Source organism: Hypanus sabinus, chromosome 11, assembly GCF_030144855.1.
Source record: "Hypanus sabinus isolate sHypSab1 chromosome 11, sHypSab1.hap1, whole genome shotgun sequence".
NCBI lineage: Eukaryota > Metazoa > Chordata > Chondrichthyes > Myliobatiformes > Dasyatidae > Hypanus > Hypanus sabinus.
In genome coordinates, this window is record NC_082716.1 from 104,061,876 (window position 1) to 104,089,635 (window position 27,760).

Sequence of the window (27,760 nt, forward strand, 5' to 3'; positions counted from 1 at the left end):
TGGCCATTGTGTTAGCCAATAGGGTGAAAGGTCATAGGAAGTAGTTTGTGAGGTCAAGGGTCCATCTTATTATACTAAGGAAATATTCAAGTGTGTGATAACAGTGATAGAAGCTGTCCTTGAGCCTGACGGTACATGCTTTCGAACTTTATTGCCTTGGAATTGGAAATGATGTACTGAGATTCAGTGAAAAGCTTGTCTTGCATACTGTTCATTTATATCAGATCATTACACAGTGCGCATTGAGGTGGTGATTGTCCATCGTGTCCAACAATGATGGGAAACCTGTGTGTGAGAGTTTTTAAAGTAGAAAAACCATTGCACTGGGGCAGTTCCACTCTCTCGAACCCAGAAGACTGGGTCCAGTGGTATGAACAAGCATCACATTGAGTTATTACAAGGTAAAACAAAAACGGAATGCAGAGTAAGAGAGAAGGTGCAGACAGACAATAAGCCCATAACAAGGAGATCAACAACAAATTTCATGACTTATGTCAGTGACAAAAAGCCTGATTCTGATTCAGTTCTGCCCGATGGGAGAGGGGAGAAGTAAAGAGGGCATTGGTTGAAGATTTAAAGGGGAGCTGAGGGGCAGCTACTTTCACACAGAAGGTGGGTGCGTAGAGCAAGCTGCTAGAGGCAGGTGGAATTACAGTATTTAAGAGGTTCACAGGTAGGAAAATTTAACAGGCAAGAGAGACTAGGTGAGGAGGACATTTTGGTCAGCAAGGTCATTGGATCAAAGGGTTTGTTGGTGTAACTAACTGTAAGTACAGATTCGATGTGCTTCCGGTGAGAAAGTGATAATCAGGGTGGTGGGAAGGGGCAGTGATCAGACACGGGAATTAAACTCTTACTAAACTCCTATGAGGAAAGAAATCACCAAGACAAAATTAAGGTTTTCTGTCAAGTTCCAATTTAATTGTCATTCAACTGTATCCATGAATAGCACCAAATGAACTGGTGTTCCTCTCGGGCCACACACAGCATTAGGCACATATAGCCATATAATGACAACAGTAGTAAAGCATACAACCTGATTTTCCCAATCTACACCTGCATATTAAAATCCCCCTTGACTATCATAACATTGCTCTTTTGACATGTGTTTTCTACCGTCCGTTGACATTTATATCCCATATCCTGGCTACTGTTCGGAGGTCTGTATATAATTCCCATCAGGGTCTTTTTACCCTTGCAGTTTCTTAACTCTACCCACAAGGATTCCACATCTTCCAATCCTATGTCACCTCTTTCTACGGATTTGATTTCATTTTTTACCAACAGAGCCAGCCCACCCCTTCTGGCGTACCTGCCTGTCCTTTCATTGCAATGTGTATCCTTGGATGTTAAGCTCCCAACTATGATCTTCTTTCTGCTACAACTCAGTGATGCCCACAACGTCAGTCTCTAACTCCGCCTTAAGATCATCTGCCTTATTCCGTAAATTGTATGCATTCAAATGTAACACTTTCAGTCCTGTATTCAACATTCTTTTCAATTTTAGCCCCTGTTACATTTTGATTCATCTCACTGACTACAATTTTGCCCGATCATCTGCCTGTCCTTCCTCACAATCTCACTACACACTGCATCTAGTTGTATACCAACTGCTCCACCTCAACCCTATCACTTTGGTTTCCACCCTCCTGCCGAATTAGGTTAAACATCTCTAGCAAACCTGCCCTCAAAGATATTGGTCCCTCTTGAGTTTAGGTGTAACCTACCCTTTTTGTACAGGTCATACCTTCCCCAGAAGAGATCCCAGTGATCCAGAAATCTGAAACCCTGCCCTCTGTGCCAATTCTTCAGCCACGCATTCATCTGCCAAATCACCCTATCCGTACCCTCACTGGCATATGACACAGGCAGCAATCCAGAGATTACTACCCCAAAGTTGTGCTTTTCGGCTTTCTTCCTAACTCCCTATATCCTCTCCAGTACCTCCTCCATTTTCCTACCTACGTATGTCATTGATGGCAGTACGTACCATGGTTTCCGGCTGTTCAACCTACCCTTTTATAATGACCTGATCCGAGACATCCCAAAACTGGCACCTTGAGGCGGTATACCATCTCTTTCACATCCAGAGAATCGGCTGTCTGTTCCTCTAATTATGGAGTCCCCTAAATGGGAGAGTTTAGGACTGGAGGCCACAGCCTCAGAACAGAGGGCAGTCATTTTAGAGTGGAGATGAAGAGGCTGTGGTCTTCTTGGAGGAGTTCTTTCATTGCATTCAACTATAAAAAGAGAGCTTGTTTAGATAGTCAATAATGCTTTAGAAACTAATGGTATTCTTATAGATTTTGTATAAAGATGGAAGATGATTTAGTTCATCTCCAGTTATCTCCAGGACTACATGTCCTGGAGGATATCCCAAGGTTTTGAAGGAGGTAGTAATGGGATGGTGGATTCACTGGATGTTGGCTTCCACATTCCATACCATCCAGGACAGTATCCTGAGACAGAGAGGTGAATTACTTTAAGAAACGAGGGAGAGGGGAAATGTTGGAACTACAGAGCAATTAGTCTGACACCAGCAATGCTGGAGAACATTTTAAGGAAGTGGTGTAACAGAACACTCAGTAATAATATGGTTGGTTGGATTACTGAAATCATTATTGACAAATCTCTTAGATTTTTTTGTGAGGTTTTAACAAGCTATGTAAAGGATAAGCCAGCCAGCAAATGTGATGTTCTGGGGTTTTATCAGGGCCTTGACAGGGGACACACCGAGTCAGTCAACAAACGTGGAATTGGCTGAGATTTGGTGAATTGGTGAGATACTGACTCGAATTAGGGATTAGTTAATAGGCATAAGTTAGAATAACAATATGCAGGTTGTCTCTAGATTAGAGGACTGTGACAAATGAAGTTGCACAGCGACTGGTGTCAGTGCCCCTCGTATATTCACAGTCTGTATGGGTAGTTGGAAAAGCAGATAAAGTGCAGTGGATCCAAGACGAGGCAGCGTGAGTTTGTGAGGGAGATACAAAGTTGAGGGTTTATAAGGCATTGGCCAGGCCACATTTGCAATATTGTGAGCAGTTTACAGTTCCATATCTACAGATATTGCAGAGGATCTAGAGGAGATTTATGGGAACAATTTTGGGAAAAGAAAGGGTTAACATATAAGGAGCATTTGATGGTTCTGGGCTTGTACCTGCTGTATGTTAGAAGAATTGTGTGTGTTGTGGGAGGGGGCACTTCATTGAAACCTATTGAATATTGAAAAACCTAAGAGTGGGGATAGAGAGGATGTTTCCTATAGTGGGAGGCTCTAGGACCAGGGAGTGCAGCCTCAGAATAGCAGGGTGCCCCTTTAGAACAGAGATGAGGAATTATTTTAGCCTTCATCGCCATGGACAGCTGTGGAGATCAAGTCATTGGGTACATTTAAAGCTGAAGTTGCTAAGTTCTTGATTAGTAAGGGTGTCGAAGTTACGGAAAGAAGGCAGGAGAATGGGGTTGAGAGGGGTAATAAGTCAGCCATGATAGAATGGCAGAGCAGACTCAAATGGGTCAATTCTGCTTTTGTATCTTATGGTGGGATGCTGGTAGGCTAAGTAAATTGGTGAGGTGGCATTTGGGATAGAATGTGGAAGTGTGTGAAGATATCCACTTTTGACAGGGGAAAACTAGGAAAATGAGGCTTCCCTTAATTAAATATTGAGGCTCTGAGAAGTGTTAGTGCTCAGACACTGCTTGATGTCCTCATGCAGAAAGCACCAAGATAAAACCTGCAGATAGACTACACAGCTGGGTGGGAAAATGGCTTATTGGCCTCAGTGCAAGAGGAGTTAAGTATGAAATTAAAGATATGAGCAAAATGGTGAGAATATTCTGACCAAGCCTGATTTCCCATCTAAGGAAGGATATACCTGCAACAGAGGAAGAAAGACTATCATAGCTTACAGAGGGATCTGGATCAGCTGGAAAAACTGGCTGAACAAGAGCAGATGGAATTTAATACAGACAAGCGTGAGGTGTTGGATGTTGGTAGGACCAACCAGCTTTGGTCTTACACAGTGAACAGTGGGGCACTGAGAAGTACATTGGAACAAAGGGCTCTGGCAATACAGGTCCATAATTCATTGTAAATGGCATCACAGGTAGATGGGATTGTAAAGAAAACTCTTGGCACATTGGCCTTCATAAATCAAAGTATTGAGTACAGGAGTTGGGGTGTTATATTGAAGTTTGTATGAGACGATGGTGCGGCCTAATTTGGAGAATTGTATGCTGATTTGGTCACCTACCTACAGGAAAGATGTAAATAAGGTTGAAAAAGTACAGAGACACAATTTACAAGGATGTTATTGGGTCTGGAAGACCCGAGTTATAAGGAAAGATGGAATAAGTTAGGACTTTATTCCTTTGAGCATTGAAATTAGAGAGGAGATTTGATAGAAGTATGCAAAATTATGAGGGGTATAGGTAGAGTAAATGCAAGCAGTCTTTTTCTACTGAGATTGGGTGGAATGACAACCAAAGGTCATGGGTTAAGGGTGAAAGGTGAAAAGTTTAAGGGAAACATGAGCAGAAACTTCTTCACTCAGAGGATGGTGGGAGTGTGGAATGAGCTGCCAGCACAAGTGGTGCATGTGAGCTCAATTTCAACGTATAAGAGGAGTTTGGGTAGGTACATGGATGGTAGGGATATGGAGGGCTATGGTCCTGATGCAGGTTGAAGAGAGTAGACTGTTTAAATGGTTTTGGCATGGACTAGATGGGCTGCAGGTCCTGTTTCTGTGCTGTACTTTTTTATGACTGAGGTTCATCAGATTGATTATTGGGAGGAGGAAAGATCCTCAGAGGAGAGGTTAGACAGAGACTGTACTCTTGACCTCAGAAGAATGCAGAGCAATCTCAGTGAAACATACAGTATTGCTCGGGTGTTGGACAGGGTAGATGTAGAGATCTGTTTCCCCTTGTTCGCTAAGTCGAGAATCGAGGATCACAGTTTTGAAACAAGTGTTCAGTCAAAGGAACCTAGACAGAATAGAAGAAACATCTTCACTCCAAGGGAACTAAATTTTTAGGAATCCTTTATCAAAGAGAGTTGTAGGAAGTTCAGTCACTGTCAAAGATCAATAGATTCTTAGATAACCAAAGAAATTGGGTCAGTGTGGGGATGGTGTTCTCACCCCCCCCCCCCACCCCCCGAACTGTCCATCTGCCATGATGGCTAGGCATAGTCCACTTCTACTTGTGAGTGTGTTGTTAGGTTGGGTGTGAGCTGAGGCGTGCTGCAGGAAGCAGATTGGACAGGTGGTGTCCGAGGGAAGTGCAGGATTGGCTAGGCCTAATTGGAGAGTAAAAGTACTGATGCAGAGGTGTGCCAAGTGCCGCTGGGGCTGGTGAGACTGTTACAGTGAGGTACAGGGTGTTGTTGGGGAAAGTAGGAGATACATCATGATGTGGTCAGAGAGCAATGTGGTGATAGCTGCGGCCTGTGACTTGCACCTTCCTCACCTGCCCAGGGGGTGGGTTAAGCTGGAGGGTACAGAGGCTGAGTGATCTCGGGACCGGGGGGGGGGTCCAGCAACCCCTCAGCATTCTTGTGTGGCTGGCAGTGCCAACGGATGCCCACTAAATCTGGGGTGTTTGAGGTGTGTCGTGGGCAGGTGCGGTTCACACCAACCACACAAAACGCCCTTCGCACCCATTTATTCCCCCCTCCCCACACGCAGACAGACACCGACACACGTGCAGACATCACACAGACAGACACACACAGAACCCATCTCCACCAGTGGCCTTCCTATCTTCCCTCTTGCTTCTGGCTTAAAGCTGCTGTTTGCTCTATCTTCCTTCAGTCCTGTCTCCTTGCACTGTGTAACATTGGCTTTAGATCCGAGTAAGTGTGTGCGTGTGTGCGTGTTAGAAGTGGACAGAGCACCCACAGAGAATTCAATCAGGTCTGAAGACAGATGTTTTTGCTTGTTCCCTTCCTACCAGTGGGCCACTGAGTGAGCCAGTCCTAACCAAGGTAATCAGTTGACTGATGTTCCCTTCCAGGCAGAAAAATCAAAAGAAAGAGGGATGAACGATCCTGGTCTCTCATCCCAGATGGTCCAGCCCTCAAGACTGAACCCACTGCCTTGGCTGGGTAGCTGGTGTTGACCAGCACCCTGCAGTGTGAAATGCATGCATGTTTGTCCTGTGGTGTGTAAATCCGAACAGTGGGAACTATTTGCAAATCGTGACGACGATCTCATTAACGAACATTTGTTTTATCAGGATCTCTCCGATAGCCAAGGAAATTTGCCATTAATTCTGAATTCAATTTATTTTTTCTCTCCTCGCTGGTTATTGTGCATGTACACGGCACCCAGAACGTAACTGAACATTGTGAGCCGCACAGTATTGGGTCGTCATAAAGGCAGTGAGCAGTTGTAGGGTTTGGGCAGCTGAAGGTCCCAGTGGTGAAGCAGTAGCTTTCAGGGTGAAATCAAGGCCAGAGTTGGAAGTGAGGAGATGTTTTGAACCTTAAGGGACTGGAGCAGGTGCCAGAGGCAAAAGAAGGATATGAATCCATAATCTTTGGTTCTTTAACTGAGAGTGAACGTAACTGGGATATGACCACCCCTGTGAGTGTCCGATGGGACTGTGTGTAGAAAGATCTTTGCACGCTACCCTATGATCTGACACCTCATTCCTCACAGAAACATCATAGCTTTGAACAGCAAAAAACTTAGTAATTTTTATTATCAAAGTATTTGTGTCACCATATACAATCCTGAGATTAATTTCCTTAAGGGCATTCTCAGCAAATCTATAGAATAGCAGCTATAGCAGGATCAATGAAAGATCAACCAGAGTGCAGAAGGAAACAAACTGTGTAAAGGCAAATATAGATAAACAGCAATAAATAACAAGAACGTAAGATAAAGAGTCCTTAAAGTGATATCATTGGTCGTGGGAACATTTCAGTGGATGGGCAAATGAGTGAAGTTATCTCCTTTGGTTCAGGAGCCTGATGGTTGTGGGGTATTAACTGTTCCTAAACCTGGTGGTGTGAGCCCTGAGGCTCATTGTGGTGAGTGAAGTTATCCACACTGGTTCAGGAGCCTGATGGTTGAGGGGTAGTAACTGTTCCCAAACCTGGTGGTGTGGGATCTGAGGCTCCTGAACTTTCTTACCTGATGGCAGCAGCGAGAAGAGGTCGTGGCCATATTAGCTCCTCAGAAATATTAATACCCAGGAACTTCAAATTTCTCACTCTTTCCACTTTATTATAGGCAGTTGTTAGTAAAGCAATGTTTAGACAGATACGTGGGGGAGGAAAGGTCCAGAAATATGGGCCAAATACACACAGCTAGAGCTAGCTCAGGTAGGTCAGCAAAAAGAAGTGGGCTGAATGGCCTGTTTCCATCAGGGTCTTTCTAGTAGCTCCATGGAGATCCAAGAGACTGAGATGCTGGAATGCAGAAGCAACACATACGTAGTGCTCCTCTTTCATCTTATTCTATGTCCCACTGTCTCCTCCTGTCAGATTCCTCCTATTAGCTCTTTGCCTCTCCTACCTCCTAGGCTCTCACATTGTTCCCATTTTCTCCAAACTTCTGCCCCCTTGCCCAGATTCTTGCTTTCTCCCCCTCCCCACACCCTTCTATTTCTGGCCTCTCTGCCCTCTTCCTTTCCAGTCTTGATGAAGGGTCTCGGCCAGAATGTCGACTGTCCATTTCTTTCCACAGGTGCTGCCTGACTTGCTGAGTTCCTCCAGCATTTTGTGTGTGGAATTGGAACTGTTTCATTATTGTCAGATACACCGAGTATCCAATGACAGGGTTGTCTTCCACATTGCTCAGACAGTTAAGATCATTACACAGTGCATTGAGGTAGAGCAAGGTTAAAAACATAACAGAAAGCAGAATAAAATGTAACAGCTGCAGAGAAAGTGCAGTGCAGATAGACAGTAATATGCAAGGTTGTAACGAGGTAGATTGTGTGGTCAAGAGTCCGTTATCATACTAGGGAACCATTCAGTAGTCAGCAAGTTAGAAGCTGTCCTTGAGGCTGGTGAGACAGGCGTTCAGACTTCTGCCGAATAGGAAGGGGGTTGAAGAGAGAATAACCAGAGTGGGTGGGGTGGTCTTTTCACTCTGGCTTAATAGGCATGACAACAATGACCCAGTTCCAAAGTACATTTATTATCAGAGTACGAATATATCACCATATACAACCCAGAGATCCGTTGTCTTGTGGTTGTACTCCATAACAGAATAGTAGAGTCAATGAAAGACTGCACCAACTTAGGCATTCAACCAGTGTGCAAAAGATGAGAAACTGTACAAATACAAAGAGAAAGAAATAATAATATTAAATAAATAAGAATAAATATCGAGGACATGCGATGAAGAGTCCTTGAAAGTGAGTGTATAGTTTGTGGGAACATGTCAATGATGGTTCAAGTGAAGTTGAGTGATTCAGGGGCCTAGGGTAATAACTGTTCCTGAACCTAGTGGTGTGAGACGTGAAGTTGAGTGAGTTTATCCCAGTTCCTGTTTATTCAGCTAACAGTCCATCCACTTAGATGTCCAGCACTGGCTGCCTTCATTTGCAGTCTGTTCCACACTGGCTGTAGAATTACTGGCAGCACCACCCAAGGGAGAAAGCGCCAGGTGTCTCCATGGATGTGTGGCTCCCTCCAGGCGATGCCTTTTTGGAAGGATTAGATGTCTGAAGTTCTGGGTGCAGTGTACGTCTCCACCCTCCACCCCTCCCCAGAAGGTGTTGAGATTGAGCTCGGTGTTTGAATGGTGACCTGATGGTTCTCGGCGGGAGGGGTGACTGGGGCGGTGGGGAGGGGGATTGTGGGATTGTGATGTTCCACCACCTCCTACCTGTTGGTTCCTCCAGCAGATGGCTGCTGGGCAGCAGAAGACGGCGATGGCCCAGGGCACACCCACCTCGCAATCGCCTGTGCCTCAGGCCCCACAGAACGACGCCCAGGTCCACATCCAGCTGCCGTCCCCCCACCAGTCCCGCCCACCCTCCCAGCCACAGCCTCTGTCCCGGCCCCCGTCGCGGCCCCAGAGCCGCCCTCCTTCCCAGCCCCAGGTGCTATCCCGCCCCCCTTCCGAGCCTCTGTCCCGATCCTGCACCCCTTCCCAGCAGCCCCTCTACATCATCCAGACCCAGTTGCAGGGCTCCCCCCACGGGAGCTCCCAGCCGCCCCACCCCATGAGACCCCCGTCCCAGCCGCCCCTGCAGGCGCCGTTCCAGGGCGGCGGGCCCCCCCACCCGGCCGAGCCACAGTTGACCCCACCAGCTCCCGCGCCCCAGCAACAGCAGCAGCCCGGTGGCCAAGGCCAGACCCCAGCTGAGGCCCAGACCCCGCCCCGCCTCCTGCCCCCCTCGCAGAGTCCGGGTGACCCCCAGCCCCCACCCCTGCAGCTACAGCTCCACTGCCAACCCCACCCTCAGGGCCCTCTGCAGCCTGTCTACCAGACCCTCACCCTGACAGCAGAACAGCAGCAACGGTTCCAGATGGTGACCAACCAACTTCAGAACATGTCCGCCATCCCCAACCCCACCCAGCAGCACAAGTCGTTCATGGAGAAGCTTCAGCAGGTGAGTGTGCCTCGCCCTTGCCCTGCACTCAGCTGAACGGGGTCCGGTACCCATCGCGATGAGAACCTAGACTGTGGAACAGTACAGCAGAGAAACTGGGCTTTCGGCCCACAATGTTGTGCCCAGTGTATCAAATTAGTGGTTAACTAATCTATTCTGCTTACATCATGTCCATATCATTTCATTTTCCTCACATTCATGTGCCTCTCTAAATATCTCTTAAAAGCCCCTAATGTTTTTGCCTCTACCACCAGCCCAGGCACCCACCACTCTCTGTATAAAAGAAAACTTGCCCCTTGCATCTCCTTGAAGCACACAGGACTCCAATTTAAGCCTCGGCAATGGCTTATACAACTTCAACATTACATCCCAATTCCTGGTACTCAGTACTTTGATCTATGAAGTTCAATATGCCAAAACTCTCTTTCAGACTTTATCTACCTTTGACACCACTTTCAAAAAATTGTGGATTTGTATTCCCAAATCCCTCTGTTCAGCCACACTCGTCAGTGCCCTACCACTCATCATGCAAGCCCCACCCTGGTTAGTGCTCCCAGGGTGCCACATCTTACTTACCTACGTCCTGCCTGTTACACTGCTGGTGTTTAGGGCAGCAATGAAGATCCCCCATCTCTAGCAGTGTTTCGGGCTTCCTCTCGGTTTTTACTACTGTCGGTCATGCGAGTCCCAGGTGGAGACTCAGGAATACCATCGTACTCAGAAGTAGAAGAATTCTTCATTGCTGTTTCTATAACAATTTTGTTTGACCAGTCAGGGTTGTGAGCCCAGAGCTGAACCTCCCCACCCCCACCCCCCCACCCCAAACCTGAAGGAACAGTGGACCACACACAGTCTGAACTCTACCCTTTGATCTGTTTGATATGGTTGACACTACCAAGAGCATAAAGCCCTTACTCCAACAAACGTAGCTCTCAAGGTCATTGAGGCGCACAAGCCTCCAAACCCTACGACAAGGTCTCACACTTGTCTGCCATTTTTTCAGCTGGTCCAGATCCTGCTGTAAGCTGAAATGTAAACCATGGATTCCTAACCTTTTTAATGCCATGGACTGCTACCCATTAACTTGAGGGGTCTGTGGACCTCAGGTTTGGAACCCACCCCCCTCCCTCTCTATATTAGGGTGAACCACAGATGGTTACTGGTGTCCTGAGGGGAGATAAAGACAGAGGACCAAGTTGGTCATCAATAAATCGAAATAGGATTCATACGTGGCTGAGAACAATGCTATTTATTACTTACATTAAATTAAGGGAAATCTTGGTGTGTAAAAGGTTATAATGAATGTTCATCAAAACAAAGTTCTGGAAAAACTCAAAAGTTCAATGTGCATTTATTATTTTTGTATATGTTCTACAGCCTTAAATTCATCTTCATACAGACAGCCTTAAAAGCAAGAAACCCAAAAGAACCTGTTTTTAAAAAAATCACCAACAAATACCCAATGCACAGAGAGAAAAAAAGACAAATCATGCAAACAATAAAAGCAAATAGCATTCAGAACTGGTCCTCAAAAGAGAGACCATTCACAAATATCAGCCATGGCCTCAGTTCAGCGCAGAGCTGAGTAAACGTCACGGAGCAGCAAGCTGAACCAGCCCGTCCCTCTCCTCCAGTCCCAACTTCCTGACCTTTTCAATTTGACCCACAGTATAATCATCGTCCAAACATTTGGGTTCTGTCGTTTCGATACACTCTGGGGCCTGGACCGTGCCTGCTTGATTCAGCCTGTACCCCACCATTCTGAGCATGTCGGACAGCATCTGTGGAGAGAGAAACATTTGTGTCTGTGATCCTTTGTTCTGACTGTTTCTTTCTCGACAGAATGCTGCCTGACCAGAGTTTTTCCAACACAGTTTTTGTTTCAGGTTTCCTGCATCCGCAGTATTTTCTGATTTACATGCAAGCTATCAGGAGGCAGTTTTTAGAAGGAAGTTCAAAGCAAATTTATTATCAAAGTATATATATGTCACCATATACAACCCTGAGGTTCTTTTTTCTTGCTGGCATTCACTGTAAGTACAAAGAGATACAATAGAATTGATAGAAGACCACACCCAACAAGACAGGCAAACAACCAATGTGAAAGAGACAACAAACTGTAAATACAAAAAGGGAAAAACAATTAAAAAAAGCACTAAATATCGAGAACATGAGATGAAGTGTCCTTAAAATTGAGCCCGTCAGTTGTGGGAACAGTTGAGAAATGGGGTGAGTGAAGTTATCCCCTTTGATTCAAGAGCCTGATGATTGAGGGGTGTTATCTGTTCCTGAACCTGATAGTGTGGGTCCTGAGGCTCCTGTTCCTCCTTCCTGAAAGCAGCGGCCAGAGAGGAGCATGTCCTGAGTGGTGAGGGTTCCTGATGATGGATGCTGCTTTCCTGAGATAGTGCTTTTTGAAGATGTACTCAGTGGTGGGGAGGACTTTACCCATGACAAAATATGACACGGTCCAGATGGGCTAAATGGTGTTTGATTTGGGGCCGTGCAATCTGTGCAATGGTGACCGAGCAATGCGCTTTATTTCCACAGATGCAGCACAACATAATCCTTCAAGCCAAGCCCTCGAGCAGCAGCCAAGGCGTAACAGGTGTCAGCCAGCTCAGCAGCCAAGTGCAGTCGCCCAGCCTGCAGACGCAGGCGCACACCAACTCGTCTGGGCTGAAGCCACAGCCTACCGGAGGAGGCCCGGCAGCTCTGGCCACACTCCTGCAGCAGACGTCTGTCCTCGTGAAGGCATCTTCAGCAGGTGCGGTGGGTGGGACTGGGGAGATGGTATTGAGGTGGAGGTAGGGACCTGAGCAGGGGCAAATTCAGAAATCCGAGGTGCAAAGGGACTTGGGAGTCCTTGTTCAGGATTCCCTAAAAATTAACTTGGGGGTTGAATCAATGGTAAGGAAGGCAAATGCAATGTTAGCATTAATTTCAAGAGGACTAGAATATAAAAGCAAAGATGTGATGCTGAAGTTTTATAAGACATTGGTCAGAGCACACTAAGAATGGTGGATCAGACACAATGGGCTGATTGGCCCAGTTATGCTCCTATACCTTATGGAGTAGAGGGGATGGTTTTGAGAACAAGAGATATCCTGCATAAGATTAGCATTCACTTAGCACTTTCCCCATCCCTTTCAGGACACCCTAAAGCCAGGAGTAATGTGAGAAATGGCAATGAGCTGTGCTCAGAGGGGTTCCAGGGTAGTAATGTGACAAAGATCAAGTAGTTCTGTTGGTGTGTTGGCCTTCATTAGTGAGAGGGTTGAGTTCAAGATCCACAAGGTAACATTACAGCTCTGTGAAACCCTGGTTAGACCACACTTGGAATATTGTGTTCAGTTCTGATCACCTCATTACAGGAAGGATGTGGAAGCTTTAGGGTGTGGGTGCAGAGGAGATTTGCCGGGGTGCTGCCTGGACTAGAGAGCATGGCTTATGAGAATAGGTTGAGTGAGTTGGGGATTCTCCCTTTGGAGTGAAGGAAGATGAGAGGTGATTTGATAGGGGTGTATAAGGTGATAAGAGGCATAGTTAGAGTGGACAGCCAGAGACTTTTTCCCAGGGGAGAATTGGTGGAGGGGGTGGGGTAGATGGCAGAAGTAGGTTTTTTTTTACGTGGAATACCCTGTTGGGTGGTGATTGAGGCCCGTATCTTACGGACATTTAAGCAACTCTTAGGCACATGGATGAAAGAAAAATGGAGGGTTATGTGGGAGGGAAGAGTGAGATTGATCTTAGAGTAGGTTAAAAGGTTGACACAATATTGTGGGCCGAATGGCCTGTACTCTTCTGTATTCTACACTCTAAGTTCAGCACAGTGTAGATGGACCAAAGGGCCTGAACTGTACTATACTGTTCTATGGTTTGGTATAGTAGTGTTGATGAGAGAGAAATATTGAGACCCAGTATTCCTGATGGAACTCCCTTGAGATGGAGGAGAAGTAATTGCCCTCTGACAACATTTCAGTCCATCATTTTGTACATTAGATCTGCAACTTGGATGTTTGTGTTCAAGTATCTAGAGTGGGGCTTGAACCCTTCTGAGGGGACAATATCATCCCAAGAAGAACGAGAACAGAATCGAGAACTACAGCTGCATGGACAGTGAGAGTTCTTTTTGTAAAAGCCTCAAAGTTCAAAGTAAATTTATTATCAAAGTACATATATGTCACCATATAAAACCCTGAGATTCATTTTATTATGGAGATTTTCAATAAATCTATAGAATGATAACCATAACAGAAATCGGTGAAAGACCACACCAACTTGAGTGTTCATCCAGAGTGCAGAAGCGAACAAGCTATGTAACTGCAAGAAGAAAGAAATAGTGATATACAACTAAGCAATAAATATCGCAAACATGAGATGGAGAGTCCATGAAAGTGAGTCCAAAGGTCGTGGGAACGTTTCAATGAAGGGGCAAATGAAGATGAGGGAAGTTATCCTCTTTGGTTCAAGAGCCTGATGGTTGAGGGGTAATAACTTTTCCTGAACCTGCTGGTGTGAGTCCTGAGGCTCTTGTACCTTCTACCTGATGGCTGCATGGCCTGGGTGGTGAGGGTCCCTGATGATGGATGCTGCTTTCCTGCAACAATGTTTCGCGCAGATGTGCTCAATGGTTGGGAGGGCTATATCCATGATGGACTGGGACAAATCCACTACTTTTTGTAGGATTTTCCATTCAAGGTCATTGGTGTTTCCATACCAGGCTGTGATGCAGCCTGTCAGTATACTCTGTAGTACACATCTATAAAGTTTTAGATGTCATGCCAAATCTCCCCAAACTCCTAAAGAAGTAGAGGTGCTGCCATGCTTTCTTAACAACTACACTTACATGTTGGGCCAAGAAAGGTCCTCTGAAATAATGACACCTAGGAATTTAAAGTTGCTGACCCTCTCCACCTCTGATCCTATGATGAGAGCTGGCTCATGTGCCCCTGGTTTCCTCCTCCTGAAGTCTATAATCAGCTCCTTGGTCTTGCTGACATTGGTTGAGAGGTTGTTTTTCTGACACCACACCAGCCAGATTTTCAGTCTCCCTCCTACGTGCTGATTCATCACCGTCTTTGATTCAATTTTCCCTGGTGTTTTGAGTTTATTGTTACACAGGCCTGCACACTCATTGTGTCAGTGACATGAACCTTGGCTCTTTACTGCAACACCTCTACCCTACAAGCGTAACTTAACATCAACTGAAGTCAACATAATTTGTCAATAATACAGATGTAATGACTTAACATTCGCATAACGTTTTGTATAATTAATTACAATGAAGCCTGAAATCGGAGTAAATGCCAGAAACATTCTCAGGTGAATCAGCATCTGTGGAGAGAGAATAGACACATTTCGAATCTTTTTTGTCATTCTTCAGTACACGAGCATAAAGGAGAATGAAATAATTGTTACTCCAGCAGCACAAAATAAACACTTTAAATGTAAAGAACACAACAATAAAAACACAATAAATATAAATGTTTAATCATACAAAACAAAATATAGCAGTAACTGAGTGTGGGCTCATATCCACGTGAGAGATTTCCATCGGTCAGGGTCGACCAAGGATAATGCGTCCTTGGCTGTCTAGGTACGCAAGCCAGGGCAGTCAAATACGGAGAGCAAGTTGTTACCCGCGCAACAAGCTCCTTCTCTCCACATTCCTGATGAATCCTAAGGAGCGGCAGAGGCCAATATTTGGCACCAGCAGCATTGCAGGAGTTGCTAGACAGCATTGAACTCAATGTAGGACTGCTTATGTGGAGAGAGGATGAGGGTGACTCACTCTTTTGGTAATGCCCAGCAAGTTGAGAAGCGCAGGTGGAGAGAGGACAGTGAGTCAGTGTCACAGGTGGAAACACCGGCCATGTGAGATGCTTGTGTTTGGTCTCAAGCCCCGGCAGAAGATAAATCAAAATCTGAATCAGGTTTAATATCACTGGCATGTCATGAAATTTGTTGTTCTGCAGCAGCAGTACAATGCAATCCATAATAATAAAAAATACATAAATTATACAAAATTAAATAAGTAATGCAAAAAGAGAGCAAAATGTAGTGAGGTAGTGTTCACGGGTTCAATGTCCATTCAGAAATCTGATGGCAGAGGGGAAGAAGCTGTTCCTGAATCACTGAGTGTGTGTCTTCAGGCTCCTGTGCCTCCTCCCTGATGGCAGAGGGGGAGAAGCTGTTCCTGAATCGTTGAGTGTGTGCCTTCAGGCTCCTGTACCTCCTCCCTGATGGTAGCAATGAGAAGAGGGTATGCCCTGAATAATGGGGGTCCTTAATGATGGATGCCGCCTTTTTGAGGCATCGTTTTCTGAAGGTGTCCTGGATGTCCAAAATGGAGCTTTCTGCAGCTTTGTTCCGATCCTGTGCAGTGGCTCCTCACTACCAGATGACCTGCACGTGGGGCTGTTCTTCAGGCTTGTCTTGGGTCTCGTAACTGCAGACAGGTAGCACAGACCAATTGTAGTTGGAGCTTCAGCAGGCAGCACAGTAACACAGCTAATAAGAGTTGTGAGACACCATCTCCAGGTTTAACCATAACCTCCAGCACCGTGTGGAGTTTGCATGCTCTCCCTGTGACTGTGTGGGTTCCCCCCGAAGTTCCACCCACATCTTAATGGTTAATTGTCCGCTCTAATATTTTCCTGGTGCTGAGGTGAGGGGGAAAGATTGGAGAATGGGTTGTGAGCTGTCAGACACTCAATGGGCTGAGTGGCCTCTTTCTTTGTGAGAAGGGGATGTGGAACCTGATCTGGGCAGTGTTGGACTCTCTTCCTCTGTTTCATTAAACCTTGTTGCATTTATTTTGTCAGGCACCACAGCCACGACACGATCTCCGGACAGCAAGGTCATCTCAGGGGCTGCGTCTGGAGCCCCATGCCTCCTTCAGCAAGGAGCAACAGTCCCCCTGCAGATGAAGCCTCTCACGACGCACCAGGTTCAGCCCTCGCTACAGGTAGGGAACCACCTGAGCTTCCTGCCACACCCATCTGTTACCGCAGGCAGCAGGGTAACGTAACGGTTAGCGTAATGCATTACAGCCCCAGCGATCAGGGATCAATTCCCACCACTGTCTGTAAGGAGTTCCTACGTTCTCCCCGTGGCTGCCTGGGTTTCCTCCGGGTGTTCTAGTTTCCTCCCACAGTCCAAAGATGTAAAGGGTATTGTGGGTGTACTTTGTTGGCGCCGGAATTGTGGTGACACTCCTGCACATTCTTTTCTCTTTTTAAATCTTTTTATTAGTTTTAAACAAACATAAATGAAACATGAATACAAAGTGTTTGAGAGTACATAATTAATAGTTTAAATAGACATTCAGATATATAATAATAAAAATATATAACCTCTCAAACTCAGAACATTAATGAACAAAGAAGTAAAAAGAAAAAAAAAGAAAGACCACCCAAAAAAAGAGAAAGAAAAACAAAAAAAAACACTAACCAACATGGGCCATTGAATATATTAAGTACATATACAGTAGTGCCAATAACTCTGAACCTCCATCCAATTAATTAAGGATAATATAAGTAAGGTTTAGGAAAAGACAATTCAACTCATGTGAAAATGTTGAATAAAAGGTCTCCAAGTTTCTTCAAATTTAACTGAAGGATCAAAAACCACACTTCTAATCTTTTCTAAACTCAAACAAGAAATAGTTTGAGAAAACCACTGAAATACAGTTGGAGGGTTAATTTCTTTCCAATTCAATAAAATAGATCTTCTAGCCATTAATGTAACAAATGCAATCATTCGTTGAGATGAAGCGGAGAAACGGTTATTATCCGTCATTGGTAAACTGAAAATTGCAGTAAGAGGATGCGGTTGGAAATTAATATTTAAAACTCTTGAAATAATACTGAAAATATCTTTCCAATAATTTTGTAAACAAGGACAAGACCAGAACATATCAGTCAATGAAGCAACATCAGAATGACGTCTATCGCAGGTTGAATTAAGATGAGAATAAAATCAAGCCAGTTTATCCTTAGACGTATGAGCTCTATGTACAACCTTAAATTGTATTAGGGCATGTTTAGCACAAATAGAGGACGAATTTACTAATAATAAAATTTTATCCCATTGCTCAGTAGATATAGGACAATGCAACTCTTCTTGCCATTCCTTCTTAATTTTTTCTGATACATCTGACTGTAAATTCATGATCATCTTATAAATGATGGCTACTAAACCCTTTTGATAAGGATTAAGGGCTAAAATTCTTTCTGTAATGTCCAATGGACATTCTTTCAAAAAAGACTAACTCATTATACAAAAAATTCTAACTTGCAAAGGACATAATCCAGAAACAGATCACAAAAACATGTTATACCTTTTGTTTTCCATAAAAGAAAAGCTTGATCCATAGATGAAGGCCGAAAAAAATAATTAGATGTTATAGGACATGATAAAATAAATTTATTCAAAGCAAAAAATTTACGAAATTGAAACCAATTTCGTAATGTATATCTGACTACAGGATTAGTTATCTGTTTATTCGATTTGAATAAAGAAAAAGGAAGTGAAGATCCTAAGATTGAAATCAGTGAAAAATCTTGCACAGATTTACATTCCAAATTTACCCATTGTGGGCAAGTAGCTATAGTCAATTCTTGTGTCCAGAATATTAAATACCGTATATTAGCTGCCCAATAGTAAAATCTTAAGTTTGGTAAAGCCAAGCCACCCTCCTTCTTAGGCTTCTGTAAATATTTTTTGCCCAATCTAGGATTTTTGTTCTGCCACAAGTAAGAAGATATTTTGGAGTCAATAGTATCAAAGAAAGCTTTAGGAATAAAAATTGGTAATGCTTGAAATAAATATAAGAATTTAGGGAGTATCATCATCTTAATAGCATTAACTCTACCAACACTCCTGCACATTCTATGGTGGTCATTGATGCAAAAGCGCATCTCACTGTCTGACAGATACAGCTAACCTGATCACTTCCGCGTGCAGAAAGCCTGGCTTCCTTTCCGACGTCTGCAGGTGGGTTTGCAGAAGAGGGTTGGTGCCTGTGGGGGTTAACTGTCCGTGAGTCTGAGGAAATGTTGGTCATGTTCATCTGTGGACGGTGGCCAGATCTGATGGCTCCTTTGACTGTTACCTGTTGCCATCACCCAACTTTCAGAGCGTACCTGGCATTCGCCACAACATCTGTACGGAGTGGATGCAACGGCCATGTGGAGGGGAGAGGAGGTGCTGAGGGCAGGAACCATCGCGCTTATCAAGTTTAATTCAACCATACACAAAGTTCAAAGGGCATTCATTATCAAAGTTTGTATACTTCATACAAACTTGAGGTTTGTCTCCTAACCTGCAGTGACAAAACAAAGAAACCCAAAAGAACCCGTAGACAGTTGCAAGAAAAAGTTTGTGAGCTGGTTTTCGACGTTAGTTACTCATAAAAAGTGTTCAAATCTTCATCTCAGTCAAAATAATAGAAAAACACAATCTGCCTAAATAACAGGCAAACAATTGTACTTTTTATCTCGTTATTGAACACTTTGTTTAATGATTCACAGTGCAGGCTGGAAAAAGTATGTGAACCCTTGTATTTAGTAACTGGTAGAACCTCTTTTAGCAGCAATAACCTCCACCAAACATTTCCTGCAGATGATCAGGTTTGCACAACGGTGAGGAGGAATTTTAGACCATTTGTCGATGCAAAACTATTTCAGTTCATTGATATTTCTGGGATACATTGCATGAACAGTCCTCTTCAGGTCATGCCACAGCATCCCAATTGGGTTAAGTAAGGTCTAAACTCTGACTTGGCCATTCCAAACCATGAATTTTCTTCTTTTTATATCATTCTGTTGTTGATTTACTCTTGTGTTTTAGATCATTGTCTTCTTGTATCATCCAACTTCAATTAAGTTCAGGTAACCCTGCCATTCTCACATAAAATGTCTTGATACAATTTTGAATTCATTGTCCTCTCAATGATCACAAGCTGTTCAGGCCCTGAGGCAGCAAAGCAGCCCCAAATGCTTCTTCCACCACGCTTCACAGTTGGGATGAGGTTTTGGTCTGATGCTGGTGTGCAGTCCCCTTCTTCCTCCAAACGTGGCTTTCTGCATTCCTGCCAGGAAGTTCGACTTTTGTCTCATCTGTCCACTGAACGTTGCCCCAGGAACGTCAGGTTATCTTTTGCAAACTTGAGATGTGCAGCAGTATTTTTTTTTATTGGAGAGCAGTGGTTTCCACCATGAATGGTTACGTCCATGAGCACTGGTGTTTTGTGTTTGTATGTTATTGGTAGAAGCAGATTGTGCTGGTCGATTATTGTGACTTAGATGAAGACCAGACCACATTTTATGAGTAATTAATGCAGAAAACCAGGTAACTGCAAAGGGTTCACAAACTTATTCTTGCTACTATGTAAAAAAAAAGTCTAGAACACCTAATGTGCAGAGAATAAAACCACATCATGCCGGTAAAAAAAAATTCATTGAGAAAAAGATTGAAAGAACCCATATATTTAAAAAAGACAGTTGAACACCCAATGTGCAGAGAACAATACAGATTATACAAACAATAAATGTAAGCAAATAGCATTCTGAACTGAAGTCCGCAAAGAGGTCTGAGACCCAGAGTTGAATGCTGAGCTGAACCATGGAGCAGTGACCTGAACTGGGGCCTGAGTCCCTGACCTTTTTAATCTCGCCTGGTGCCTAAATCGACGTCCAAACATCAGGTTCAATCCTCTAGAGATGTTCTGGGCTAGGACCTTTCCTCCTCGATTTGGCCTGTACCCCTCCTTTCGGATTCAGCCCTGCCCTCAACTCTCCATCCAGATGTTGGGTGCAGTCTCCTTGATACACTCTGGGGCCTGGACACATTAATACAGAGTTCCTCTGGGGCCAAGGTGCAAAACACATCACCAAAAGCACACTGCACGTGTTACGACAGCAATAAAACATGTAGTCACAAAGAAAACATACATATATTTAGTCCAAGTCCCTGTGTGTCCTGACTTGCAGAATGATGGCACAACAGTCCTCATCCTATGCAGCAGCAGAGTAAAGGAGTGCAGCTCGTCTTCCGCCTCAGTTATAAACCTCGAATCTGGTTTGCATGTTTTTTCAATACTTTACGCCTTGCTTCACATGCTGTTCTCGGCACCACGCAGTGCTAGTGTCCTTGTCCCCATTCGGTGACCCATATGTTGTTGTTGGCCCTTGCAGACGAAACCTGGAGTGATCAGTTCAATCTCGGGTCTGAACATGAACTTGTCCAAAGGGCCGATCCAAATCCAGCTCCTCGGGAAAGGGTTGACGCAGCTGGTGCCTGCCGCTTCCGTTCCTGCTCATCAGGTTTGTTGTGTCAAAGTTCAAAGCAAATTTATTATCAGAGTATGTATGTATCACCGTATACAATCCTGAAATTCACAGTAAATAGAGAGAAACACAATAGAATCAATGAAAAACCACATATAACAAGACAGACAAATGACCAGTGCGCAAAAGACAACTAACTATGCTAATATAAAAAAAAATAAGCAATAAATATCGAGAGCTTGAGATGAAGAGTCCTTACAAGTGAGTCCATGGGTTATGAGAACAGTGTTGGGGTGAGTGAAATTGAGTTCATGAGCTTGATGTTTGAAGGGTAATAACTGTTCCTGAAGGTGGTGTGGGACCTGAGGATCATTGTGGTGTGTGAAGTTATCCACACTGGTTCAAGAGCCTGATGGTTGTGGGGTGATAACTGTTCCTGAACCTGGTGGTGTGGGACCTGAGGATCATTGTGGTGAGTGAAGTTATCCACACTGGTTCAGGAGCTTGATGGTTGTGGGGTGATAACTGTTCCTGAACCTGGTGGTGTGGGACCTGAGGCTCATTGTGGTGAGTGAAGTTATCCACACTGGTTCAGGAGCCTGATGGTTGTGGGGTAATAACTGTTCCTGAACCTGGCATTGTGGGGCCTGAGGCTCATTGTGGGGAGTGAAGTTATCCACACTGGTTCAGGATCCTGATGGTTGCGGGGTAATAACTGTTCCTGAACCTGGTGGTGTGGGACCTGAGGCTCATTGTGGTGAGTGAAGTTATCCACACTGGTTCAGGAGCTTGATGGTTGTGGGGTAATAACCGTTCCTGAACCTGGTGGCGTGGGACCTGAGGCTCATTGTGGTGAGTGAAGTTACCCACACTGGTTCAAGAGCCTGATGGTTGTGGGGTAATAACCGTTCCTGAACCTGGTGGTGTGGGACCTGAGGCTCATTGTGGTGAGTGAAGTTATCCATACTGGTTCAAGAGCCTGATGGTTGTGGGATAATAACTGTTTCTGTACCTGGTGGTGTGGGTTCTGAGGCTCCTGTACCACCTTCCTAATGGTTGAGGGGTAATAACTGTTTCTGAACTTGGTGGTGTGTGTCCTGAGGCCGCTGTACCTCTTTCATCATGGCAGTAGTGAGAAGAGAGCATGTCCTGGTGGTGTGGGTCCTTGGTGAGGGATGTTGCTTCCCTGTGACACCACTCCATCATCATGGACCCTCGCTATCCAGGTTTCAGTTTGATTTTCTCATCCACTGCCTGGATGATCCTCAATTCCATCCATGCTGACATATCCATCGGTTTCAGTCTTATCCTGAATGCCTTCAGCCCTCAATGGGCTTGTCTCAGTCCTGTTGGATCTGGTGATTTCTGATCCACAGATTCTTTTAGGAGTCCAAGAACGAGTTGAAAACTTGTTGCTTCACAATCACTTATTGAAAGCTTAAAACAAAGATACAAGCACAGAATACATGAAAGTGTAGGTACAGAGGAGATGTCAGGGGTAAGTATTTTACGCAGAGGGTGGTGAGTGTGTGGAATGGGCTGCCGTCAGCGGTGGTCGAGGCGGAAACAATAGGGTCTTTTAAGAGACTCCTGGATGGCTACGTGGAGCTTAGGAAAATAGAACGCTATGAGTAAAGCCTAGATAGTTCTACAGTAGGAACATGTTCGGCACAGCTTTGTGGGCTGAAGGGCCTGTATTGTGCTGTAGGTTTTCTATGTAACTAAGAACAGAGAACTAAGATAGCAATTTTTGCAGGAATAGATACTTTTATACTGAGTGAGGCAAATTCCTGAGATAAGGGAGAGGCTATTGGAAGATAGTGGAAAAAAAATAAAAGGTGATAAAACGTCATATTGTTTTTCCACCAGTAGGTGGAGTTTAACACCACATACAGTTTTGTAAAACATGCAGGTTATTTAAGTGAAACTACAAATTCAGTCTTGCTAAAAAATCATGAATACTCTATTAAAAACATAAAGAACAACTGATTCCAACAGTCCCTTTATCCTGTGAGGAGGGACTAGCTGACCCAGGCCATGGAAGAAATAGGAATTATAGAGTGGTGGGGTGACCTGGCAACCCAGAACCTGATGCTTGCCGTGCAGCAACCTCAGCTCACTACTCATCAGTATTCCCGATCAACTCCCTGCGAGTTCCCTCCACCAAAAGCCCGAGCAAGTGTTGAGAGCATTCTGACTGCTTGCATCAGTGTCTGGTATGGAGGGGCCACTGCAGAGGATCAAAAAAGCAGTGGAGAGTTGTAGACTCAGCACTAGCCTCCCCCACCATTGAGGACATCATCAAAAGGGGGTGCCTCAAAAAGGTAGTATCCATCAGTAAGAGGCCTCACCATCCAGAACGTGCCCTCTTCTCATTACTACCATGAGAGAGGAGGTACAGGAGCCTGAAGACACACTCCTAATTTTTTAGGAACAGCTTCTTCCCTTCGAGCATTAGATTTCTGCACGGTCCATGAACACATGAATATATACAGTCGGCCCTCCTTATCCGCGGATTCCGCATGCGTGGATTCAGCCAACCACGGATCGGGAAAACCCGGAAGTTCTCTCTCCAGCACTTGTTATTTGAGCATGTACAGACTATTTTTTCTTGTCATTGTTCCCTAAACAATACAGTATAACAACTATTTACATAGCATTTACATTGTATTAGGTATTATAAGTAATCTAGAAATAACTTAAAAGTACAGGCAGTCCCTGGGTTATGAATGAGTTCCATTCCTGAGTCTGTCTTTAAGTTGGATTTGAAATCGGAACAGGTACATCCGGTATTATTTAGCGTCAGTTAGTCAAACGTTTTTCTTAGTATATAGTGCATATTTTACCTTTCTATGCAAATAAAACACTTAAGAAACATATGTATTTCAATAATTAAACCACTGCATTGCTTAGTAATAATTGTAGCTTTCATCGGGGCAGGGCCTTTCTCACTTTAACCTTTAAAATTGTCCTGATCGTTTTATTACTTCCACCTTATTTTCATTTGTGGTCATGATTATTTTTGTGAACAGAAACACCACGGATTCAGAGCTGTGCCAGGTCCTAATGTCCACCGCACTGAGCCATGTTAAATAAAGTCTGGGGTTCCACTGGGTCCTAAAGACCACCGCACTGTGCCAGGTTAAATAAGGGACTTGAGCATTCACGATTTTTGGTATCCGTGGGGGTCTCGGAACCAATCCCCTGCAGATAAGGAGGGCCGACTGTATATGGAAAAACTAGGGTGCCTAAGACTTGCAGAGCAGGACTATATTTGTCAATGTGGAGCAGTGAGCGAGTTTGTAAATCTGGTGGGAGCAAAGGATGTCGGGAAAAGCGAGGGTGGAGGGGTGTGTGACAGGTGGCAGAGGAGGAGTGCCAAGGGGCAGGGGTGGTGCAGATACAGAAACACCCAGCCCTGAGACACCAGGCAAGGTCATTTGATTCCAAACAATTGGTTTATTGATCATTACAGAAAGTCTCTCTGGTGCTTCCTGCTCCCTCCCCTGTCCTTTCCCCTTTTTCCCAACTTCCTAACATGATTCCCTTCTCCCTGCCCACTTCACATTCTCAGTCTACAATAGGGTCCCAAAGCAAAATCAGGTTCATCTTCACTCATGTCACGAAATTTGTTTCTCTTTTTTGCAGCAGAGATACAGAACTATACACAAAATTACTACAGTACTGTGCAAAGGTTCTAGGCACCCTAGCTATATGTACATTGTACTGAATGTCAGTGGTAGTAAACCTGATTCTGACTACTGAAGTGGTTAGGCATTGAACTGTTTGCTTTTCTTCACAGATGGACAGTAAATTGGGAGGATTGAAGACAGCAACGTCTCTTCAGACGGCAAAGGAATCTGTGTAAGTGGTGCCCTACCTCAGCAAGTTGTAGCCAATCACCAGAAATCACAAAGAAAATCCTCTTTCAAGATGGGTCCAATGGCTCTCGAATTGTGTCCTCCTGCCCTGCCACCTTTTGGCACCGTGAACTTGTACAAACAAGTCCTTCGCTCCATCCACAATGGGGAGGATTTCCTGGTGGCCACCCACTTCCATTCCAATCCCCGTTCCCATTCCGACATGTTTGCCCTGATGAGGCCACTCTCAGGTTGGAGAACTTCTCTGTTTGGTTAGCCTCCAACCTGATGGCATGAACCGTTTTCTCAACTTCCAGTCATTTCACCCCCCCCCCTCTCATTTCCCATTGTGGCTCCCCCTTGCCCCTTCTGCTTACCTGCCTTTTATCCCCCTCTGGTTTCAGTCCTCCTTCGCTTTCTCCCATGGTCTACTCTCTTCACTCAGATTCCTCCCAGTTTCTCAGTTCATTGCCCTCCCAACCCACCTAACCTCCCTCTCACCTAAGACCTCCATTCCCCTCCCCCCCCCCTCCCCCATCTTGTTGTTCTGGCTTCTGCCCCTTTCCTTTCCAGTCCTGATGCAGGGTCTCGGCCCAAAATGCCAACTGATTATTCCTCTCGATAGAGGCTGCCTGGCCTGCTGAGTCCCTCCAGCACTGTGTAGGTGCAGGGCTCGAGTGTTAGTTAATGGAATTTCTGCAGCACTGGGAATGCATTCCGTCCTGTTCAGTAGAAGGTGGGGAGTTTGTTGAACTGTTGAGAGTTCTGTCAGGTAGAGGGAGAGAAGACACTTCCTCTGCTAGCCATTTGGGATCGGGTTCTTGTCAACCACCCACCTTCCCCCTCACCTGACTTCACCTGTTCCCTGCCAGCTTGTACTCATTCCCTCCCCTCCCCCAACTTATCCTGGCTTTGTCCCCCTTTGCCCTTTCCTTTCCAGACCTGCCAAAGGGTCTCGACCCAAAACATCAACTGTTTGTACCCCTCCACAGATGCTGCCTGACCTATGAGTCCCTCCGGCATTGATTGTGTGCGTGAGTCGCTCTGGTGCACAGCAAGATCCCACAAGCATGCAATGCAATAAAGAGAGATGCAAGAGGTTCTGCTGCTGAGCGATTGCGCACACACACAATTTATTTATTGAGATGCAGCTCAGAATAGGCTCTTCAAGTCCTTCGAGCCACACCACCCAGCAATCTCCCCCCGTTTAACCCCAGCCTAATCACGGGACAGTTTACAATGACCAGTTAACCTACCAACACTCTTTGGACTGTGGGAGGAAACCAGAGCACCTGGCGGAAACCCATGTGGTCAGGAGGAGAACATACAAAGTCCTTACAGGCAGCGGCGGAATTGAACCCCTGGTTGCGGGGACTGTGAAGCGTTGTGCAGGAGCAGCTCACCAGGTCAGGCAGCATCTATGGAGAGGAATAAGCAGTCAATGTATCGGGCCGAGACCCTCCATCAGGACTGGAATGGAAGTGATTAGAAGCCAGTTTAAGAAGGAACTTGTGTGTCTGTGAGAAATGAAGGAAATATTAGTGGCAGTGAGTTAAGGGCATTGAAAAATACACAGAATTCCAGCAGAATGTTGGAGATGTAAACAGAAGCAGACATTACCAGGAACACTCAGAGGGTCAGGCAGCACGTGTGGGGAGAGAATCTGAGTAACAGTGACCCTTTATCACAGAGATGAAAAGACAAGTCCCACTCACCCAACTACCCCCTCACCTGTCAGCGGGGACACTTTCCTCCCCTCGCCTTCCCCCCAGCCACCTTCTCATTCTGGCATCTAACCTCTTCTTCTCCAGTCCTGATGAAAGTTCTTGGCCTGAAACATTGAATTTTTACTGCTCTCCACAGATGCTGCCTGATCTGCTGAGTTCCTCCAGTATTTTATGTGTCCTCATTCCCATCACCTCCCCGGGTCCCCTCCACCTTCCCCCTTCTCCACTCTCCTCTCCTCCTTCAGCCCTTTACCTTTTTCACTTACACCTCTTAACAAAATGTTGACTGTTTATTCCTCTTCAAGGACCTGCTGAGTTCCTCCAGCATTTTGTTTAGCAATATGCAGTTTTCAGTCCTGTAGTGGGACACTTCACTGGTGGAAGTGCTAACAGAAGCCCTGGAGAACTGGCAAACCATTCTGCCCTGTTCAGTGGAAGCTGGGGAACTAGTTGAAGTGTTGAGAGCCCTGTCAGATAGAAGGAGAGAAGACACTTCCTCTCCTGGCCATTTGGGATCAGTACTTCCTTGATGGGAATCCCACTCGTCTACCTTCCCCCCTCACCTGGCATCACCTATCATCTGCCAGCTTGTCCTCTCCCTCCAGCCACCTTCTTATTCTGGCTTCTTCCCCCTTTCTTTCCAGTCCTGATGAAGGATCTCGGCCTGAATCGTTGACTGTTTACTCCTCTCCCTGGATGCTGCCTGACCTACAGATTTCCTCCAGTAGAGTGTGTGTGTGTGGCTTGCTCAAGATTTCCATCATCTGCAGAATCTCCTGTGTCTTGGATAGGCTGGGCTTTTTATTTTCCTGGAATCAAGATGGCTGAGGGGTGACCTGATAGATGTGTGCAAAATCATGAGACTTCTGACAGCGTAGATTGTCAGAATCTGTTTCTCGTTCAGGATTAAAGACAAGAAGGCTCAGGGTTAAGTTAAGAGGAAGGAGTTTTAAAGGAGATAGGTGGGGGAAAAGAGAGTTCCTGAACTCGCTGCCAGAGGAGGTGGTGGTATCAGTTTTGGGCGCCACATTAGTGCTAGTTAGTGTGATCTATTGCAGCTCGGGGCATCGAGCTCAGAGTTCAGTTCCAACACTGCCTGTAAGAAGTTTGTACATCCTTCCCGTGAGCGTCTGGGGTTTCCTGCAGGTGCTCCGGTTTCCTCCTGCAGTCCAAAGACGTTTCAGAGAGTAGGTTAATTGGTCGTTATATGTTGTCCTCTGCGATTAGGCTCGGGTTGAATCGGTTGTTTTTCTGGCAGGCGCAGCTCGATGGGCCAGAAGGGCCTATTCTGTGCTGGATC

At 45.2% G+C, this 27,760-nt stretch overlaps 1 protein-coding gene across 5 annotated transcripts in view; it reads left to right on the forward strand.

Annotated features, from left to right (window-relative positions):
* Positions 1 to 27,760, forward strand: part of LOC132402237 (BRD4-interacting chromatin-remodeling complex-associated protein-like) — a 163,915-nt gene that overhangs the window by 110,864 nt on the left and 25,291 nt on the right. For 3 of the 5 annotated variants that reach the window (XM_059984999.1, XM_059985001.1, XM_059985002.1), the window contains 5 exons: positions 8,866 to 9,579; positions 12,130 to 12,346; positions 16,407 to 16,549; positions 20,781 to 20,909; positions 24,676 to 24,737. In XM_059984999.1, coding sequence (XP_059840982.1) covers positions 8,866 to 9,579; positions 12,130 to 12,346; positions 16,407 to 16,549; positions 20,781 to 20,909; positions 24,676 to 24,737 — 1,265 coding nt within the window. The remainder of the gene's footprint in view (positions 1 to 8,865; positions 9,580 to 12,129; positions 12,347 to 16,406; positions 16,550 to 20,780; positions 20,910 to 24,675; positions 24,738 to 27,760) is intronic. The other 2 variants (XM_059985000.1, XM_059985004.1) reach the window with 1 other exon arrangement.